The sequence below is a fragment of the Prionailurus viverrinus genome, chromosome C1 (genome assembly GCF_022837055.1).
Source record: "Prionailurus viverrinus isolate Anna chromosome C1, UM_Priviv_1.0, whole genome shotgun sequence".
NCBI lineage: Eukaryota > Metazoa > Chordata > Mammalia > Carnivora > Felidae > Prionailurus > Prionailurus viverrinus.
This window is the reverse complement of record NC_062568.1, coordinates 39962024-39978122: the sequence shown is the minus strand read 5'-3', so window position 1 is coordinate 39978122 and position 16099 is coordinate 39962024. Positions and strand designations below refer to the sequence as shown.

General features: G+C 34.9%; 1 protein-coding gene across 10 annotated transcripts in view; it reads left to right on the top strand.

Moving 5' to 3' along the window:
- Positions 1–14485, top strand: part of PMS1 (PMS1 homolog 1, mismatch repair system component) — a 99062-nt gene extending 84577 nt beyond the window's left edge. For 8 of the 10 annotated variants that reach the window (XM_047870524.1, XM_047870528.1, XM_047870521.1 and 5 more), the window contains 4 exons: positions 3044–3526; positions 6768–6898; positions 10710–10870; positions 14257–14485. In XM_047870524.1, the coding sequence (XP_047726480.1) occupies positions 3044–3526; positions 6768–6898; positions 10710–10870; positions 14257–14421 (940 nt within the window). In that variant the 3' untranslated portion in view covers positions 14422–14485. The remainder of the gene's footprint in view (positions 1–3043; positions 3527–6767; positions 6899–10709; positions 10871–14256) is intronic. The other 2 variants (XM_047870531.1, XM_047870530.1) reach the window with 1 other exon arrangement.
- The last annotated feature ends 1614 nt before the right edge of the window (positions 14486–16099 follow it).

Here is a 16099-nt window from a genome sequence, read left to right as displayed (position 1 = left end):
ACAGTGCTGTTCAACCTCAACCTAGGCCTGGACAATTAGAAAATCTGAGAGTAGGACTCCGGCATCTCATTTTTTTAGGAAAGGGTTATATAATCACAATGTTAGACTACCTTTGATTTGCTCTAGAAGTTTCATTTTATTCCTGCTATCATTAACCACCCCCCCCCCCCGGCCAAAAAAAAGATCTCTAGACATTTTACCCAGTATAATTTAAAAATATTCATTATCTTGTACCTTGGAAATGAACTAAATTAAATGGTTTGGATGTGTTGAGTTTATTTGAATTTATTTTTTCACTGATGACTCTAAAATGAGAAACAAATAGCAACTGAAAAAATTAATATTTAAGTATGAATCATTATAAATTTAATCATAAAATTTTTATTTTGCATGCTATCATAGTGAATTTTAATTTTACTAGTATCTATTTAGTACATGGAGTATTAAAGTGTATGCATTTTCTTACATAGTGCTCAGGGAATTGTTTATTCCATGTTGATATTACAGTAAATGTGTAAGGAACTCTTCAGCTGTAGAATTGACTATTTTATTTAGTTACATCTTTAAAAAAATTGTTTTAATGTTTATTTTATATTTTGAGAGACAGCATGAGCAGGGGAGGAGGGACACAGAGAGCAGGAGACACAGAATCAGAAACAGGCTCCAGGCTCTGAGCTGTCAGCCCAGAGCACAACATGGGGCTTGAACCCACAAACCATGAAATCATGACCTGAGCCAAAGGTGGATGCTTAACCAACTGAGCCACCCAGGCACCCCCTAAAAAAACCTTTTTTTAGAGAGTAAGAGAGAGAGAGAGAGGGAGAACAACGAAGAGAGGGGCAGAGGGAGAGACAGACAGAATCTTAAGTAGGCTCCGTGGTCAGCGCAGAGCCTGATGGAAGACTTGTACCGGCGACCCTGCGATCATGACCTGAGCCAAGATCAAGTGTCAGACGCTCAATTGACTGAGCCACCCAGAAGCCCTGAGAATTATATTAAAAGATCCTTTTTCTTTTTTACCTACATAGTTACCATTTTTTGGGGCTCATCATTTTTTCCTATAGATCAGAATTTCTATCTGGTATCAGCCCTTAACAGTGCAATTATTGTTGGCAAAAGATTCTAAGCTTTTATCTGAAAATGTTTGTATCATCTTCATTTTCGAAAGACCTGTTGGCTTTGTAGCATTGAAGTCTATATTCTGTTGGCACTTAAAAGATGGTATTCACTGTCATTTGGCTTTACATTGCTTCTGATGAGAATTTATATCCATCTTTTGTGGTATTCTTTTTTGTATTGTCTTTTTTTCCCCTCTCAGTGCTTTCAGAATTTCGTGTTTATCTTTGGTTCTGAGCAATTTCATTTTCATATGCCTAGCCGTGGACTTTGTATTTATCCTGCTTGGGGTTCACTGACCTTCTTGGATCTGTAAAAGGTTTCATTTATACAAATTACAACATCCATGCTATAATTTCTTCATTTTTTTTTTCCTCACTATTATGTTTTTATCTGGGACTCCCAATTACATATATGTGAGGTTGTTGTGCCATAGGCCACTGAGATTTTTTTTTAATCTTCATTATTTCTTTCCATTGTTTAGATTGGATCACTTCTACTGATCTGTCTTCAAGTTTGCTAACCCTTCTTTTGCCATGCCTGATCTGCTAAGCCTACCCAGGGAATTTTTCATTTCAAATACTGTATTTTTTAGTTCTAGAATTTCCATTTCCATTTGGTTCTTTGTAATGTCCCTTCTCTGTTTAGATTCCCCTTCTTTTCTCTCATTATGATCTTCTTTTGCCTTAAGTCCTTAAATATTTATTAAAACCTATTTTTAAAAAAATTTTTTTCTTTTTTGCAAATTCCAACATCTGAGTGAATGATCTTGAGGTTGGTTTTACTGACCACTTTTTCTCTTGACTGTGACTCTCATTTTCTTGTTTTATTGCTTGAATGGTAACTTTTGATTATATAATGGACGTTGTGGGTGATCTGTTGAAGAAACTGTAGGTTTTGTTATCTTCTTCTGAAGTGTATTCATGTTTTTTTTCTACCAAGCATTTAAATTACTGACAGATCATGTGGAGCTTGTGAAGGCTGTTTTATATATCCTTAGAGAGAGAGTTTAAATTTCGCCCTTAATCCTAGGGCAAATCCTAGCTTCCTTAGTTCTAAGACATAATTTTTTCCTTACCCTGGCCCTACTCCAGTTTTAATTTAAAATCCAAAGTGTTTACTAAGCTATCTAATTATGTAGAATTCAAACTTGAAACTCCATTTACCCTGGAGTGGTAGTCACTAAAATCTCTTTTTAGCTCATTTAACATTCTAGCAGTTGTTTTCCTCTGGGTTGCCACAAACGGGACTTTCTCCTTCAATTTCCATTTGTTTTGGAAGCAAGGAACTCTGTTCTGGTGATTCAAGCTAATAAGAGTGCAACTTATAATATTATGTTATAATAATATAACATAATTATATATTAAAATAATTAATAAAAATCATAAAAATTTTTTTTAAAGTGCAGCTTATTTCTTGAGTTTTTGCCACTTCCCCTTAATGCTGGGGGCTGTCTTCTGTGTAACATGTGTATAAATATGGATATCTTTTTTTTTTAACTTTATTTTGGGAAAGAGAGAAAGCGTAAGCTGGGGAGGGGCAGAGAGAGAGAATCCCAAGCAGGCTCCCCACTTGCAGAGCCCAACATGAGGCTCAAACCCCAAACCATGAGATCATGATCTGAGTCAAAGTTGGACACTTGACCAACTGAACCACCCAGGCACCCCTGGATCTCTTTTTTCAAATGTCGAATTTATTCCAATATCTGCCTGTTTTTGGTTGCTCTTCATGCCTATTTTTAATGGCTGTTTTCTGTATTTTGTGCAGAGTTTATCATAGTTATGTATGGGAGGGTTAGTCCAATAGAAGTTCTTTCATCATTATCAGATTTAGAATACTAGATCTTTACTTTTTATAAAATTTACTTCAGATGATTAATATATTTCTGATTATGGCCTCATTAGTTATATTTTATCTTTATTCATAGATATGAAGAGAAGGCTACTAAAGATTTGGAACGATACAATAAGCAAATCAAGAGAGCCATTGAACAAGAGTCACAAATGCCATTAAAAGATGGCAGAAAAAAGATAAAGCCCACCAGTGCATGGCATTTGGCACAGAAGCACAAATTGAAAACTTCATTATCGAATCAGCCAAAACTTGAAGACCTTTTTCAGTGCCAAATTGAAAAAAGAAAGAACCAAAATGTTAAAATAGTTCAGATCCCCTTTTCTATGGAAAACTTAAAAAAAAATTTTGAGAAACATAAATTTGACTTAGAAGAGAAGGACGAATTTTGCTTGATCCACAATCTCAAGTTTCCTGATGGGTGGCTAATTACATCCAAAACAGAGGTAATGTTATTAAATCCTTACAGAGTAGAAGAAGCCCTCCTATTTAAAAGACTTATTGAGAATCATAAACTTCCTGCAGAGCCACTGGAAAAGCCAATTATATTAACAGAGAGGTATGGTGAAATAATATAATTCTTTTTTTTAACTCTCAAAACATTTATCAATCCATACTAGATTAGAAATTGAAAGTAACAAGTTGGAAGTGTTTCTAGTAGGGAAAAGTTTCCTAGTAGGGAAAAGATTTATTTAAAGAAATCTTTTTAAAATTTGATTTTCTAATCTTTAATGGAATTGTTTAAATTACTAATTTTAGAGTATGCTAGATAGTTTACTTCTGCAATTAATAAATAACCTCAATTCTTCTGTACACAGTGACTTTCCTAAGGGTAATTTTGAAGTTAGGTTGCCATGGCTCTCTTTCATTGTACACTCTTTTAACATTTTAAACATATACCAAAATTGAATTATACAATGAATGCCTTGATTAACAATTATCAAGATTTTCCCACATTTGTCTACTTATCCTTTAAAATGTATATGTATGCTGTGTGTATATGTATGTGTGTTGTGTGTATGTGTACATACATATTTTCTTTCCTAAGTATTTTTTAGACAGTTCCCACCCAAACATCTTTCAGTATCTTTCTCTTAAAAATGACTTACCTAAAGGGCTTTGGAAAGAGACAAGGGATGATCAGCTGCTTTCTTTGGCCTCTGCAAAGACATGATAACTGGCTGGAATGGCCATGCTTTGTATGTACTGCTCAAAACAGTACATAACAGGTATCCAGCATCGAGAGGAGACCAATACCCCTGTTCAGGATCCAGTCACCCTTCTCTACTTACACTTTCTCTTTCCCCTTCTTAGCTGTATGTATGGCTGCCCAGTCAGAGAATATGTTTCCAAACTCTGTCTCTTTGAGCCCAGGTAATTGAACTGGACCATTGAGATGTGAATAGACATGTTTACAAGTTCCGTGTTATTGTCTTACAGACAAAGCCAAAAAAATATAAAAATGACCTACCTAACTACAGTTCCTATCTTTCACAATATTAATTCCTTGAAAGCGTTCTTCACGGTCTCAAAATGTCTTTTTTTATAGTTTGTTTTTTTAAATTTTTTTTAATGTTTATTTATTTTGAGAGAGAAAGACAGTGTGGGGGGGGGGGGGCAGAGAGAGAAGGAAACAGAATCTGAAGCAGGCTCCAGGCTCCAAGCATAGAGTCCAACACAGGGCTCCAACTCACTAACTGCAAGATCGTGCCCTGAGCCGAAGTCAGACACCCAACTGACTGAGCCACCCAAACACCCCTCTTTTTTATAGTTTTTAATGTATCAAGTTTAATTTTTATCTAAACAAGGTCCAGCCATCACATTTTGTTATGTCTCTTAAATCTCTTCTAAATATCACACCATTAACTTATTGTTGATAACAGTCATTTGTTCATTAGAATATCCTGTTATCTCAGTTTGACCCTTTGCTTCCTTAAGGTGGTGTTTAACTTGTTTCTCCCTCTCCCATATTTAAACAGAAGACAGCCCGAGAGGATTGAATAGATTTAAATTATCCTTTTTAGTATCACAGTTCAATAGGTTGTGCTATGTGCTTTGTATTTCATCACATCAAAAGGCACTTATCACTGGGTTCAGCCATTGACAGCCTACTCTTATACCTTAAAATTCCCTATCAACCTTTCCATTTAATGGATTCATCCATCGATGATTGTTTCCTGAACTGATTTTATTATACTTTGCAAAATGGGGTATTTCCCTTTTATCCTACATGAGCAAAGTATTTTCTGTAAAAGAGACTAATAACTATTAACATTTGCCTTTTTTATATTTAATACTTCTTTTTTAGTCTGACACAGGAGAGAATCTTATGTATGATAAAGGAGATTAAAAACCTGAAATTAGAAAGATATTGAGGATTTGTTCTCTAGGACACATCACTAGGTAATTGTTTCAGAACTCCCAAGAATAAATTACAACAAAATCTTTTATACAATATATTAAAACGCTTGTGTTAAAAACCCTGCCACCAGAAGAAAAAATAGGGCCAGGACACAGGAAAACATTTGTCCCAAGGCTACCTTTTTTAATTAAGGCAATGGTAATCACATTCACTAAAATCCAGCATAGTATTCTTTCATAGTAGAATCCTTTCGTAGTATTCTTTTAAGATTGGCTTAGGAAACTGTTGAAGAATTAGAAAAAGAATTAATACAGATTTGGGGTATATTAAACAGTTCAGAAATCTGATCGTACTTTCTCTTTTCTCCCCTTAAAAAGAGCTAGAGTGTATCTGAAATTTTAAACTTGATTGCTTTTCTAAATGGTATTTGTGAACTTTCATTTAAAGTTCAAAATTCATTTTGTGTGCTTGTACAAATTATATGTTTTAAAAAATATTTTCCTGTTACATTCTGTTTTTCAAAACCAAATACATTAAAGATTATTTTTGGAGGCCCATACTAGCCTGAAAAAAAGCTTTCTTATTTGAACATGAACTGCAACAAAGCTGAATTCAAAATTGTTTTCACCCTTCTTATCAAATGTGACATCCCCACCACAATGAATGTAAGTTTTTCATAACTGTGTCAAAGACAGGGTAGTTATGGGCTGGGCTTAGTTTTCTCACTATGGTTCTTTTTTTTTTTTTTTTTTTTTTTATGTTTATTTTTTGAGAGAGAGAGAGAGCCAGAGCTCGAGCAGGGGAGGGGCAGAGAGAGAGGGAGACACAGAATCCAAAGCAGGCTCCAGGCTCTGAGCTGTCAGCACAGAGCCTAACACGGGGCTCAGACCCAGGAGCTGTGAGATCATGACCTGAGCCGAAGTTGGCTGCTCAACCGACTGAGCCACCCAGGCACCCCTCTCACTATGGTTGTAATGCAGGAATGGAGTAATTTAGATTTCTATAAAATAAAAAATAAGAGCTCAATAATAGCAATAACAATGGCTAATGTTTGTTGAGGACTTACAAGAGCTTTACTAAACCCTTTGATTTTCACAACAACCTTATGATACAGTAATATAGCTATGGCATTATTTATAAAGTTTTCAATTGTATGATTTGAGAGAGCACAGTTTTTGATTTCACATTTAATTTGTCATGTTCTGAAAAACAGAAACTGTCTTTTATGACTAGTCTTCCTCCTTTCTGTTCACAGTATACAGTAGGTCTTCTAAAGACAGAAATGTAAAAAAATAAAGTTTCTTACAGGGTTAGTTATATCTTTGTATTTTGGTTACTGATGATTTTTAGAGGGCCCTTGGGTTAACTTTTTCCCATAAATCCTCTTACATAATTTTACATATTTAATAAGTTAAAAGACCATTAATTTCTTTTTCAGTCTTTTTAATGGATCTCATTACTTAGAGATTTTATGTAAAATGACCACAGATGATCAGAGACACAGTGGATCAACTTACCTGTCTGATCCTCGTCTTACAGCAAATGGTTTCAAGATAAAATTAATACCAGGTATGATAATGTGATTTAATATTTCCTGACTTGGAAATAAGTCTTGTTCCAGAAGTTACATTTGAGTTTCATAATGTACATATCATGGTATATTTTTATTTCATGAAAAGTACAGCGTCAGCTATGTATGTAAAAAGTCATATTTCAAAAAGGTCACTTCTGTTGGAAACAAGCAACCTTGGCATCTCTTTCAGTATATTACCTGGCATTTGTGTTTTCATAACTAATCGAGTAGTTTCATTGTAATGTTTGACCTCTTTTGTCACAAAATGCAAACTGCCTTCTTTGTTTAAATTATTTAATACTCCTTTAGATGGGAAAGATATACATAGTATATTGGAAAGGTCTAACAAAAGTGGACCTCTCTTACCTTTTTAAAAGGATTTTTACTTGTTTTGCCAGTTGGGTTTGTAACATCAACAATCTTACTATTTGGAGAGTGAGTGATTTGATTCCATTGCTTTGCTAAAAAGACTGTGATAAAACTATTTACTTTGTATGGCAATTCACTGGGTGGAGAGAAAAGTAAATCCTTCTGGCTAGGAGACTTCAGTTTTCCTGGTTGGCCCTTTCTCTCTTCTTTCATAGCTTCCATATTTAACTTTTTTCTGCCCTAACTTCCTATGTTGGTCTTGTCCTACTACTTTCCCTTCATCTGGTATCAAAGGTGCTGTGCAGAGTCATCCCACTGTCCCCTCTCCTGTTTGTCCCTAAAGCTGTCATGACCAAGGTGTAGAAAAATAAAGTTCAACCAAAACAGTGTTGAAAATTTTTACAGGTATGTTTTACTGAGACATAAAAAGAATATAAGTAAAAACAATGTACAAAACTATGAAATTAGATATATGCAGAAGATGTTTTGGTGCAACAAACTTTAACTTCATTGACTTTTGCAGTTTTAGGAACACCTACCGTGAAATTTCTTACCTTCTACCTCAGTCTGGATATTTAGATTTGGAGTGAAAAGCTAGTCCAAATCTCAACTCTGCCATTTAAAGGGTTTTCTTGGGAAAGTCATTTGGCCTCAATATTTTCTCATTATAACAACTAATAATTATTGAATAATTATAATGTACAGGGCACGATTCTAAATATTAAATGTATTAATTTAATCTTCCTAATAGCCCTGTGAAGTATGTTCTATTGCTGTCTCCATTTTATAGATGGAAAAATCAAGGCACAATGAAGTTTGCTTAAGGATATACGGTTAGTGGTAGAACAAGGGTTTAAACCCAAGCATCTTTATAGGCTACCTTTTAACTGATTTATTATATTGCTCTTTTAAAGTGGAGATATTTACTTTATAAAGTAGTTAGCACTTAACTAGGTACTTACAGAAATCAATACGCGTAGTATTTGACAGTGGTAGGTGTTTGAATATTCTCTTTTCTTCCCATCTTCCAGTACCCCTTTCTGAAAGGACTTGTCCTCATTTCTTTTAGTCATAGAAATCTTTCTTCCTTGGGACCCCTAACATCTTTTTAAATTATTTGAAGTGTGAAGCTAGGGGTGTGTGTATGTATATATGTAGTTAAATATTTTTTTCTTAATCTATTTTTCTGATTAACTATGTGGTATTGCTGGCAGGTGCCATTTTTTTTTTTTTCATGAAAGATGTTATCACAGCAATTTTTTTTTTTTTTTTTTGCATTTCTCATCCCTGAAATGCAGCCAAATCAACACCAAACACCAAGCCATCTTGCATACCTATAAAACTGATTTGAGGATTAACACAGCAATCTGCACAACTTGAACCACAGAACTCCGCAGGTTCACAACAATTTTTTTTTTTAAGTTAGGATAGCCAACTTTTTATTTTTTTTATTTTTGAGTTACCCAGTAAGTTTCTATCTGACAGATGCTTTCAGCTCTTAGCTTTGTGGAAGTGTTTTTTAAGGCCTTTGGAATACCAGGTACCTTGCATGGCACCAGAGATAAAAATGAATAAGACTTATCTGCAAACTGACTTGATTTGATTGGAATTAACTTTACTTAGATTGTCATCAGCATTATTTATCTTACCAATAACAAACACATCAGATTAAAAACTCTCATGTTCTTTTTTAAGCCCTTTTTTTCCCTTCATTAATTTTTATGTCATGTTTTCCTAAAGACCACTTCTTTTTTTAGAGTTTGTTGTCTTAGACTAACTTTGGATAAACAGTTTGCCAGTTGTCAGAAAACATCGTTGAATAAAGATAAAGACATTTAAAAAAGAGGAAGAATAATACATCTGGCTTTGAGGGAAGGTTCTGAATGTGATCCTAAGAATTTTGCTTGTTAATGGGAATAGCATTTTGTTTTACATCAACAAGAATTCCATATTTTAGGAGGTGAAAACTTGTCGGGGCACCTGGGTGGCTCAGTCGGTTAAGCATCCATCTGACTCTTGATTTCAGCTCAGGTTATGATCTCACAGCTCGTGGGTTTGAGTCCCGAGATGGGCTAAGTTTCCTATACTTAGTTTCCTATACTAAGTTTCCTCCTACTTTTTAGTCTAATCATAGCATAAAAGGTACAGAACCAGCGTAGTGGAAAGTCTCTTAGCTGATGTTTTTGTAATTTACTTATCTGTATATATGTGTAAAAATATGTGAACCAGAATATTCTGCTTCTTCCTCTTTGCCTACCTAAACCCTGTATCAAGTCCCATTTAAATTCCCCTTTTATTTCCCTTCATTCAACTCTTGTGTTTTATCCCTTAATGTTTAATTATAGATCTTCTTCTGTTACTCTATAGTTGTTTCCAAGGAGGAACATAGGATGCCTCCTCTATTATACCACCACTGTATCTTATCCAGGTCAAGGAACTGATCTGTAACTGGAAGCAGATTAGGTATAGGATCACAGACATCTCAGGATCTGAAACTCTTCAAGCTACATCACTCCTTTTTTTCTTTATCTATTGATAGCTACCACTTATCCAACATTGGACTGTCTCATTTTCTTTACTTCTAGGTAACCATGGTATGAAATTCAATATTAACAGTGTTACACAGAGCCAAAGACGACAATCTCTGCTATTTTGCAGCATTTTAAAATGCATTCTAAAGCCAAATTTGATCCTTTGGAATTTATATTGTTATGGGTATTTTACCCCATTATATATCCAATCTAGCTTTTAGTTTTATTTTAATCACTAAATTAAAGTAGTTTAATAAATAATGTCAGCTTTAAATATTGTTTTACTAAAATATTTTAAAACATTTAAAACATTAGTATTTCATTTTCTCAAGTTAGTGATATATTAATAAGTTAGTATAGTGGTAATCATTTGTAATATATAAGTGTATCAAGTCAATACTTTGTAAACCATAAATTTGTATAGTGTTTATCAATTATATCTCAATAAAGTTGGAAAAAATAAATTACTATGAATATTTTTATAATTAAGTTAAAATAGTCACAGAGATAATTCAGGCCTTTAAGCTAGATATTAACCTAGTAGAATAGAATTTGAACAGCAACAGTTGTTAAAACACTTAAATCAATTTTATTTTAATAAATATCATGGGACTCCATTTTCTCTCCAAAGTAGGAAGTGTTCTACACAAATGGAGAGAACAGAAGTGCAATAACAGAGATACAAAGCACATGTGGTGTCTATGAGCACTTATGACTTAATGTGAAATCCTATGGGAAATTATCATTTGTTCTCCAACTAAGGAACAAAACTTTGTCCTGACTATATTAAATTCTAAGGAAGGTTCACTAAATGTTTTCACAGTGATTTTGTTTTTAATAGGCATTTTCTGGAATATAATTCAAAACTAACTATATCTACATGTGGTTTTATTTATTTTTCTTTTAGGTGTTTCCATTGCTGAAGACTACTTGGAAATAGAGGAAATGGCTAATTGTCTCCCATTCTATGGAGTGATGGACTTAAAAGAAATTCTTAATGCCATATTAAACAAAAATGCAAAGGAAGTTTATGAATGTAGACCTCGTAAAGTGATAAGTTATTTGGAGGTATGCATTATTAGATTATGTAGGTTGTTTAGGTTTTAAGATACTTAACTGTTTATCAATAAAATAGTAAACATTCAAAATAGTAAAGTTTCTATTAGGTTTATTATATGTTTGCAAGAAGAAATACTACCAAAAAAAGAAAACTTCATTAAAAGTTTCACATCATAAACTGGTTGTAGTAAACTCTATCATGGATCCTTACCATAACATTATTTCCTGAGTACATATTGAGGAAGAGCCCTATGAATGACACCCTTTATAGTGATGGTTTTTCTGAGGTTTTTTGTTTGTTTGTTTTTGGTTTTTGTTTGGAGTAGTTTTTCTGATTTTTAAGAAAGGATTCAAAATTTCTCCACTTTTACACCAAATACCTGTCTATAAAGGATTTTAAGCCCTGATCTCTTCAAGAGCAAAAAGGGAGAGTAAGTGAAAGATGTAGATTATTGAATAAATGGAAATTTTAGTTTTCTAGGAATATTTACCACAAATAAGAAATATAACAGTAGGTTAAAAAATGAATTCTAAAGTAATAGAGGATGGAAGAAGCTTATAAGGTTTTAAATGTTCAAGTATATGATAGTAGTGGGAAAACAATAGTGATTGTGTTTGAAGTTCTATCCCTTAGGTTTGGTATTTTAAAAACAAACCTGAATGTAAATAAAATCTGTTTTCTCCCTTTTAAAAAAAATGGGCCATTTTTGGTCAGACTCTTACCATGGTGTGTGCCCATTGCATTCTGAGGGTCAGACTTTTGGAAAGTCCACTTTTTACCCTTTCTGAAGATTGTATTCAATAGTATTCAGTGAGTCCTTCAAGAGCTTTGCCTTGTGGAACTTCCTAGCCTATTGTGGGAGCAATTTAACACAGATAGTTTCTAATGGCTTCAAAGGAATCTTTTCTTATGAAAGAGGTAGTATAAACTTAAACGAAGGTTGAAGGAGTTGAGGGGCATGTTTTGGGTATTGACGAATCATGCGGAAAGAAATTCGATTTCAAAGATAACAAAAATGGTTGGATATTTAGATATAAATATTTTTACTAACATTATACTTCTCATTACATTAAGGCAATTGTGGATTGATTGTTAAGGAAGAGAGCCTGGGAAAAAAAGAACTTCCATAAGATCTACAGGCATATTTCCATTTAAGGTCAAGCTGAATAAGATGAATCAGAAATAAAAGATAGGAGAATAAAAGAAAAACCAAACAGAGGTACATATAAAGTGAAGGAACGAAAGAAATTTAAAAATGAGTAATTAGTATCATATTCTCTATAGGGTAATAGTTGCTAGAAGACCATCAGGTATGGCTGCTAGATAGCAGTAATAATAGAAAAATAGTCAGGAGAAGACTTGCCAATGGCCGAACAGCGGAGCAGTGGTGAAAAAGTGTAGGCTGCAAGTCACATGGTGTTAAAAAAAGAGAGATTAGCTTGTCTGTGTTTCTGTGTTGTTGATGGGAAAGACTGACATAAAAGATTGGAGAGCGGATGTTCCAAAAGAGGCAGGAAGGAAGATGGGATAAAAGATATAAGCTTTAGAAAGGAGAAACTGTTCTCTTAAGAGCAGAAGAGAGGGAAAATAAAAGTAAAAATATTTTGAGGTAAACTTGAGAGAAGTGAGGTATGTGATCCATGTGGGAAAGGAGTAGGAAAAGTTATCTGCTGAGAGTGAAGAGGCTGGGGAGGCATTGGGGATTTGAGTGTAGTAGAGAATATCTGAAAATAAGAGTTGTAGGTATAAGAGAAGGTTGATTAGAGAAGAATAAGATGTCCAAATGGCATTGAGGACTCACAAGAGCTAACACTGGTATTGGATCCAGCCAGGACAGTTTGGAAATTTTCTAACAGTGCTTGGTACAATTTACCCAGCTGTAGCAATTAGCAAGATGAATATGTAGAACAAGGGGGTGAGTGAGCAAATTTGAACCCATAGTGTATATACAAGAAACTGTGTTATATCCTAGAGGAATAAATATGGTTCCTAGAGGAACCTAAAGATGAATTAGGTTCTAGTAGGAATCAAAAATGAATGCAGGAAGCTGGAGATAATATCCTTAATGTCTCACTAACTATTCCGGACCTTAAGTAGGGAAAGATAAGAAAGGTGCTGGTGAGGCAGAAAATTAAGGAGGGATTGAGGAGATTACAGGTCAAATTAAAGAAAAGAATGGGTTTAGTTAGAGAGGAGTAGGATGGTTGGAAAGATAAAGGGAAGAGGGTGTGTGGTTGCAGAGAATAATATTAGGCTCACCTTCTTTGAAAAAAATTTTTAATGTTTATTTTTGAGAGAGAGAGAAAGAGTGTGAGATGAGGAGGGGCAGAGAGAAGAGGGAGACACAGAATCCAAAGCAGGCTCCACGCTCCAAACTGCCAGCCAGACTCAGGGCTCAAACCCATGAACCTTGAGATCATGACCTGAGCTGAAGTTGGATGCTTAACCAGCTGAGCTACCCAGGCATCCTTAGGCTCAAGTTCTTTGAAGTGCAAGAATTTTTTTAAAATAAATCTTAAAAGAAGCTAGCTTTGCTAATACTATTTACCCCTAAACGCTCAGTTTTTCCTATCTCAGAAAACAGCATCACCATACTGAAAATGCAGACATTATCCTTGGGTCTATATCCATCATAACTAGTCCACCAGCAAGTCTTGACTCTACCTCCTGCTCGTGTCAGGAGTCTTTAAACCTTCCATCTCCACTGCTATCACCCTTGTCAAAGACTCACCAGGACTGTAGTAATTGCCTGCAAGACTGCTTCTCTTCTTGACCTGCCTCAAACCATACTTCACACAACAGCAAAACTGATTGTTTTAAAATGTGAAGCAAATATTAGGCTCTTGCTTTAAAACCCCCTGGTTATTTCCCTGTGCATTCATCCTGTCCTAAAGGGTGATCTGGCCCCTACTTAACTCCCTTTTTTGTTTCCCTTTTCTACTTAGTAACTATGCTACACCCACAGTGACCATTCAGTTCTTTCTGTTACTTCTGCCCGAAATGCTTTTCTTACCCCATGATCTTTGCATTATTTCTTATTTAAATTGAAACTTAAATGTCACCTTGAAGAAGCTTTCCCTAACTACACAATCACTCTCTATCTTGTTGCCTAGTTTAATTTTGCACACTATTACTGAAATTTTCTTTGTCTTTTTATGTTTTGTTTCTCTGCACTAGAATAGAATATAAATTTCACAAGAACAAGGATGTTGTTTGTCTTATTCTTCTCTGTGTGTAGAACCTACAATAATGACTAACATAATTTGTGCTTCATATGTGAGTAAATGAGTAATAAAAAGAATATAATCAATTTTCTGCCTTCTCTCTTGCCAGAAATAACAGGTTTTCTGCTTCAGGGTGTATCGTGGTAAAATGTATGGCTTTCTCTTCACAGGGAGAAGCAGTGCGTCTATCTAGACAGTTGCCGATGTACTTGTCAAAAGAGGACATCCAAGACATTATGTACAGAATGAAGCACGAATTTGGAAATGAAATTAAAGGGTGTGTTCATGGTCGCCCATTTTTTCATCATTTAATCCATATTCCAGAAGCTACCTAATTAAATATGTTTAAGAAATTTGTTCCTATTAAAATTGATAATAAAACGAGTCAGTTTTAAACCATCTTTGTATTATCATGTATTAAATGGTTATTTTATAAGTGAGGATTTACTGACTTGCATATTGAAAAAGGATTCAAAAACTGGAAAACTTAAATAAACTAACATTGACTGTTCATTTTATTCTGAAGAACCAGCTGTCATAATAATTATTGGTTGTAAACCCCAAACTCCAAATACCTAGTATTCTTGGGTGGTTGATTTACTAAGGGCTGTGGACTAAATCATGTCCCTAAAATTTATATGTTGAAGTCCTAACCCCTGGTGTGATGGTATTTGGAAATAGGGTCTTTTAGGAGGTAATTAGGTTTAGATGAAGTCATAAGAGTAAGGGCCCTCATGGTAGGATTAGTGCCCTTATAAGAAGAGACACCAGAGCTTTTGCTCACCCTCTCCTTTTCTCCTACCAACCCCCATGTGAAGATACAGTGAGAAGGTGGCCCTTCATGATCCAGTAATAGAGATCTCACCACAAACCATGCTGACACCTTGATCTTGGACTTCTAGCCTCTAGAACTGTGAGAAAATAAATGTTGTGCTTTTAAGCCACCAGTCTATGGTATTTTGTTATGGCAGCCTGAGTGGACTTTTACACTGGGTCGGTCCCATGCAGAGAGAAATCACACAGACTGAGCTGGCATATCTGATAGGAGTTATCAATGTTGTTTAAAGTATGATGGGGAGACAGGGAGTGGGAGAAAGTGAGAAAATGAAGTTTAGAGGAAAAGAAGTTTAGCTTTCAAAATCCTGCCATTTACCTCTATTTTGGGGTAACAGTTTAGAAATTGCTGTCTCTTAAATGGAAATTATTGGGTTTTGGGGTCAACATTTGTCAGAGAACATGGGAAGATCCAGAGATTTAACAAAATTTAGGTTAACATTATTCATTGTGTTTGTGTCCTTTCGAAAACTAGATCCCCCAGTGCACCAAAACACTTAATTTGCAAAAAATTCGTTTTATAAAGTAAAATGTTCTATACTGGATACAAGATCTCCGTATTCCATATCATCTCAAGTTAAAATTTTTTTTAAATTTTTTTTAACGTTTATTTTTTTGAGACAGAGACAGAGCATGAATGGGGTGGGTCAGCGAGAGAGGGAGACACAGAATCCGAAACAGGCTCCAGGCTCCAGGCTGCCAGCTGTCTGCACAGAGCCCGACATGGGCCTCGAACTCACAGACCATGAGATAATGACCTGAGTCGAAGTTGGACGCTCAACCGACTGAGCCACCCAGGTGCCCCTAAAAAACTTTTTTTTAATTTTTATTTTTTTTGAGAGAGAGTGTGAGCATGGAGGGGCAGAGCGAGAGGAGACACAACTCAAAGCAGACTCCAGGCTCTGAGCGTCAGCACAGAGCCAGGTGCGGGGCTCCAACTCACAAACCGTAAGATCATGACCTGAGCTGAAGTCAGACGCTTAACCAATGGAGCCACCCAGGCGCCCCAAAAAGTTTTAAATTTTTTTTTAAATTATTTTTCTAAGCAAAGATCACAAAGACCTTGCCTCATGTTTTATTCTAAATTTTTTTTTTAACCTTTTATTTGTTTTTGAGACAGGGAGAGACAGACCATGAACAGGGGAGGGTCAGAGAGAGGGAGATACAGAATCCGAAACA